Source organism: Chrysochloris asiatica, unplaced genomic scaffold (genome assembly GCF_000296735.1).
Source record: "Chrysochloris asiatica unplaced genomic scaffold, ChrAsi1.0 scaffold00035, whole genome shotgun sequence".
Lineage (NCBI taxonomy): Eukaryota > Metazoa > Chordata > Mammalia > Afrosoricida > Chrysochloridae > Chrysochloris > Chrysochloris asiatica.
Window position 1 is genome coordinate 8178929 of NW_006408553.1, and position 5949 is coordinate 8184877.

The window sequence follows — 5949 nt, forward strand, 5'->3', positions numbered from 1 at the left end:
GTAAAAAGGGAACCCACAGAATGGGAAAAAGTCTTTTGCAATGACACATCAGACAAGGGACTTATTTCTAAAATATATAGGAAAGTACAAAACAAGAAAAAGACAAATAACCCAATTAAAAAACGGGCACAGGACATGAACAGACACTTCATGAGACCCCTCCATACACAAGGTAGACAGGGATGGGCAACTTGGACATTGACTACCCAAAATGGGGGGCCACAAAGGCAAGAAGTGACTGGCTTACAAGCTTTCAAGAGGGAACCTAGATCCAGAGAGCATGGAGGAAGGCAGAATCTCCAATGAGTAGTATCCAATCTGTCTGGGAGGGGCTGATGAAAGGAAATGTGTATAGGTCTCTTGTGATACAATAGTGAATAATTGTCATCAGGACTGACAGTGAGGGTTGGAAATGTAAAGGTAGATGTTTTGTAGCAAAAGGCGGGGAGTGATTGACTTTGCAGTCTAGGAGCGGAGGTCCCTGGGACCATCAAGTTGGAAGAGTGGAGAGCGAGACCGTATCCAGATAAGCAGAGACCCTACCCAGAGATGGAGGCAGAGACGTTGGTGTGGAGAGATGGAGCAGCTGAGGACTTTAGACCCAGAGAGGGAGAGGGGCTGTGTGCTGACAACTGGGGGACAGGCTTGCAAGGTATGCCCTTTGGTTTGTTGATGATGCATGGAGGGGACTGTAACCATGGCAATGAAACAATATACGACAGGATGATTGTAAAACTAATGTTCTCCCATGTGAACTATCACATATTTCACAGTAAAACATTAAAAAAAAAAAAAAAAAAAGAGAGACAATGGAAGGAATAGAGTCACAATACCAAAAAAGAAATGGTTGATGGTCAACCATTTCAGGAGGTAACATATGATTACAAACCTGTGGTACTGAACGAAGAAATCCAAGGTAGACTGAAGGCATTGGCAAAGAACCAGCTTCTGGGAATTGAAATACAAGTTGAAATCATTTAACAAACTGATGCAACACTGGAGGCACTCACTCATCTATGCCAAGAAATTTGGAAGACAAGTACCTGGCCAACTGATTGAAAGAGTTCCATATTTGTGCCCATTCCAAAGACAGGTGACCTACGGAATGTGGAAATCTTCAGAATATATCATTCATATCACATTAAAGAAAAGTTTTTCTCAAGATAATTCAAAAATAGCTGCAATAGTTCATTGACAGTTAACTGCCAGAGGTTCAAGCTAGATTTAGATGAGGACATGGAATGAAGGCTTCACTATTGTAGTAATGAAGATCTTTCCAACCAAAAATCTTCCTTGTCCAAGACACGCCATACTTAAAGACGAAATAAATTTTGTGAGGGGCAGTTGAAGATCTTATTTATCATGTTCACATTTTCTTGAAAGCCATTTCTCTTACCATCTCTGGGCATCAAACAAACAATAAATAGTGACTAGGTTCCTAAACATAGATACGAGTCCATAAGCAATGTAAATAGTTAATGCACTTGATTACCAGCTGAAAGGTTGACAATTTGAATCACCCAAAAGTGCCTTGGGAGAAAGTCCTAGTGGTCTACTTCTGAAAAATCAACCGCTGAAAACCTCATGGAGCACAATTCTATTCTGAAACTCATGCACTTACATGAGTCCAAGTTGAGTTAATGAGTTGGTGGTAACTGCTACTGGTAGTCATAGATAAGACAAGATGCAGGGTGTGGGCAGTCATCACCATTTGGTCTCATTGGAACAAACCAGGCAGATACAGTGGAGGCAGAAATGAGTACTCATGAATAGAAGAAGTTCCCTCGTGAGTATAGGGGAGACTTTTTGCAGACTGGGGTCATCTATCCTGGCCAGCTCAGAATTCCCAAGTCATCCCCATCCAGGAGGATAACACCGTCAGAGGCAGCAATCCTGCTGTAGGCTCTGGGCCTCTCTCCAGGGCCAATATCTTTATTCACCCTGTAAGAGCCTTTAGTGTGTAAGGACATGGTATTAGTTCCAGGGGACGAAGTTTCTGCAGAGGAGTTTGCTTTGTTCATACAGAGGGAATAGTTCCAGAGGGCTGAGCTGGAGTCTGGGAGGCTTTTTGTGACTCAAGAAGAGAATGAATAAAAGAAGTAATGCAAATAAAATCACTAAATAACTGATACTGATAGAAGTAGCTCCTGTTTTTTGAGTGCCAATTGTTTAGTAGGCATTGCATAATACACTCTGTATGTCCTACATTCTTGGCAAACGGGAGGTAGCTAGTGTCCAGCCTGTGAGGTAGACAGTAAGTGGCACAGCTGGAATTGGGGAACTAAAGACCCTACTAGTGGAAAAGGGGGCACTCATCCAAAGCTGGGTTTGCCACTCCGTCATGCCCTAGCCACACATTTGGCACCCCTTCTCCTGAGAACAATGGTGATTCCGCAGCACAATTCTTGCCTTCTATGTGGGGTCTTGATGTGGCACTGTAGAATTAACATTGGATCTCAAGGTGGGTTTGATCCACGAAGTCGGCAGTTCATACTCACCAGCCACTTCTCAGAAACCCTATACAGGGTTGCTGTGAGTTAGGACCAACTTGATGGCATTTAACAACAATGTGGGAGATATGATTTAATCTCTGGGCAATGCACCTGTCTTAGCTTTCTAGTGGTGCTATAACAGAACTATCACAAGTGGATGACTTAAACAAACAGAAATTGATTTTCTCATAGTTGAGAAGGCTAGAAGTCCAAATTTAGGGCATCAGCTATATGAAGAGACTCTTCTTCTGTCAGCTATTGGGAGAATCTTTGTCTCCTTCAGCTGCTCTTAGTTCTTATGTGATTTTCACTTGACATTAATCTTTCTCCCTTTGTGCTTCCTTGCTTCAGTGCCTAATCTTCTCTTTTTATATCTCAAAGGTTACTAGCTTAAGATACATCCTTCACTTAGGTGATTTCATTAATATAACAAAGAAAGTTCTATTCCCAAATGGGCTTATGTAAAAACAAACAAACAAATGCTTAGTGGTTGTGTCGAGTTCGACTCACTGCCACCCTGTAGGGCAGAGTAGAACTAACACATAGGGTTTCCAAGGCTGAAATCTTTATGGAAGCTGACTGCCACATCTTTCTCCCATGGGGCAGCTTGAGAGTTCACACCAGGGTTCCTCCCACATGATTGTTGTTGTTGTTAAGTGCCGTCAAGTTAGTTCTGTCTCTTAGCAACACTGTATAGGGTTTCCAAGGAATGGAAGGTGGGTTTGAACAGGTAACTTTGAGGTTAGCTATCCAGTACTTATCCTACAGTGCCACACCAGATCTCTGCCACATATATAAGGGTTAGGATTTATAAGAAATATTTTTTAGGGACTCAATTCAATCCATAACAGTACTTCATATACGCCTATCAGTGGCAATTTGTCCTGGTGTGGCGCTGTGGGTTAATGCGCCAGACTGCAAAGCCATTTGAATTGAAAGGTTGGTGGTTCAAGCTCACCAGCTGGTCCTTGGAAACCCTATACAGGGTTACTATGGGTTGGAACTGACTCAACGGCACTTCACAACAACAACAACAAGAGTCCTGGTGTGGCACTGTGGGCTAATGTGCTGGACTGTAAAGTGGTTTTGAACTGAAAGGCCGGTGGTTCAAGTTCACCAGTCATCCCTTGGAAACCCTATACAGGGTCAATATGGATCAGTTCTAACAGACTCAATGGCACTTAACAACACCAACAGTGTCCTGGTGTAGTGTTGTAGAAAATGCACTAGACCGCAAAATCAGTTGGAACCACAGGTCGGTGATTCAAACTCACCAGCCACTATTTGGAAACTCTATATAGGGTTGCTATGAGTCTGAACTGACTCAATGACACTCAACAACAACAATGATGCTGAACAGGTTTTAGTGAAATGTCTGGACTAAGACAGAATAAGAAGAAAGACCTAGTGATCTATGTCTAAAAATCAGTCAGTGAAAATCCTATGAATCCTAACACTCTGATCCCCCTTCAATCATGTAGGTAACACAGGACCAGGTAATGTTTTGTTCTATTGTGTATGGTGTTGTCATGTGTTGGGGGCTGACTCTACAGTAGCTAACAACAGCAACAGCCCCTTCTCTTTGGGCTTTCTCACCTCCATCCTTCAGGCCTCACCCCAGTCCTACTGACAACCAATGACTATCCAACACTCCCTTCCCTCAAATCAAAGTGTCCCCATCCTCTGTCATAATCCTCTTGGGCTCTGTTCTCTAACAACAGACAGTTTTGTCCAGATAAAGGCAGGTCCACTAATCTGTTTGTTAGCTCATGTATTGCCTGTCCCAGATAACATAACTCATTAATGTAGATACTTGGCAGGCTCTTGAAAAAGACCCTTAGACAGCAAACCTTGGGTGGAATTTCAGTTAGTACTTTGGGGATCATGGAGGAGCATATGAACAGATGAGGTTTCATTGACTCTCAAAAAACATCTTGCAAGTGGCAGGTTGGTCTTCCTAAATGGGTCTGACATTGACCTCCAGTGCAGTAGAGACAAGGGACTCCCAGCTTTGCCTTTTGTAAGCGTTATGACTTAACAGCTTTACTTCTGCAAAACCAGCTACCATTTCTGTTAAAGTGACTGGTAGCAAGCCTCATGCATGTCAAAGTAGAACTGTTCTAGAGGGTTTTCAGTGACTGGTATTTCACCAGGTCTTTCTATTGGGGCACCTCTGGATTAGCAGCAGAGAGTTCGTTAACTACACTGCTCAGGGACTCCCATCTTTGTAGGTTCACTGTGAGAGTTGGAAAGAATATGTGGGTGTCTAGGGGCTGCTCCCCTGGCCTGCAGCCATAGTGTGTGACTCAGCACACCCTAGGCACAGGGGTGTATGTCTCACTCAGGTGTCAGACTCTGCAGGTCTCAATGTTGGTTCCTTGGTCCTTGCTAGAAGTGTGGCCATGAAAAAGCTGTTTTTTCAATCTCAGTTTCCTTTTCTGCAGGAGGTGGTGAGAGTCTTTACATCATAGGGTTAGTTTAAGAATTAATTCAGATATTCCAGGCACTTGATGGAGTTGGCATGGTGCCCAGGGCAAAAGAAGACCATCCAAGAGGATGGGCATTTGGGGGTGTGGGTAAGCACTTTATGAGCTGACTGTCTCCTCCTTCTCACAGGTTCATTCTTCCAAAGTCATTGCTCAGCAGCTGTTCTCAGCAAAAGTGTTGGGTGTATGAAGCTGAGCAGGGCAAAGTAACTTGCTGGGTACACCTCAGCCCCAGACAGCAATGTCCAGGAGTTTTCTCTGAGTCTAGCGGTCCCAGACAGCTCCTCTTTGAAGTTAGAATGACCACCTGAGCCCTGGAGGGCTTCTTTCTCATGAAACCTTGAAGAGATATCTCCAGGAGTAATTGCCAGGGACCTGGGGTGGGTAACAGTGGTTTGAATTGAGGAAAGAAGGAAAGAAAATCAATGTCTTTAGCTCCCACTGTGTGCTAGAGTTTGAACTACTCTGTTGCTGTTGAGTTGAATTTATCTCATGGTGACCAGATGTGTGTTAGAGTAGAGCTGCCCTCCATGCTTTCAATGACTAGTTTTTCAGAAGTAGATGGCCAGACCTTTTTATCAAGGTGCCTCTGGGTGGGCTCAAACTGCCAATCTTTGGTTAGCTGCTAACTGTTGGGATTACTCAGGGACTCTAGAGATTTCAATAGACATTTTCATATACATTATCTTTATTAATTCTCATAATACCCTGATTAAGACATGGTATCATCATTCCCACTTTACAGATGAGGGGGCTGAGGCTCAGAGGTTCAGTAACATGCCTAGTTCACCAAAAGAGTAAGTGATGGGAAAGATATTTAAATATGCCTCCCCTGACCTCCATGGCTGTCTACTGCAGTAGAGGAAAACTTTTTGCAGCCAAGTGATGGCAGGTGGGGTGACTTTGGAAATGACCCTGTCCACATGTTTTTCAGTGTCTAGGAAGATGATAAAAGTCAATAGAAAACTTTG

General features: G+C 43.4%; 1 protein-coding gene across 1 annotated transcript in view; it reads left to right on the forward strand.

Moving 5' to 3' along the window:
- LOC102828621 (M-phase inducer phosphatase 3-like) overlaps positions 1 to 5168 on the forward strand; it is a 12537-nt gene extending 7369 nt beyond the window's left edge. The window contains exon 4 of the mRNA XM_006859986.1: positions 5109 to 5168. Within this exon, the coding sequence (XP_006860048.1) occupies positions 5109 to 5168 (60 nt within the window). The remainder of the gene's footprint in view (positions 1 to 5108) is intronic.
- The last annotated feature ends 781 nt before the right edge of the window (positions 5169 to 5949 follow it).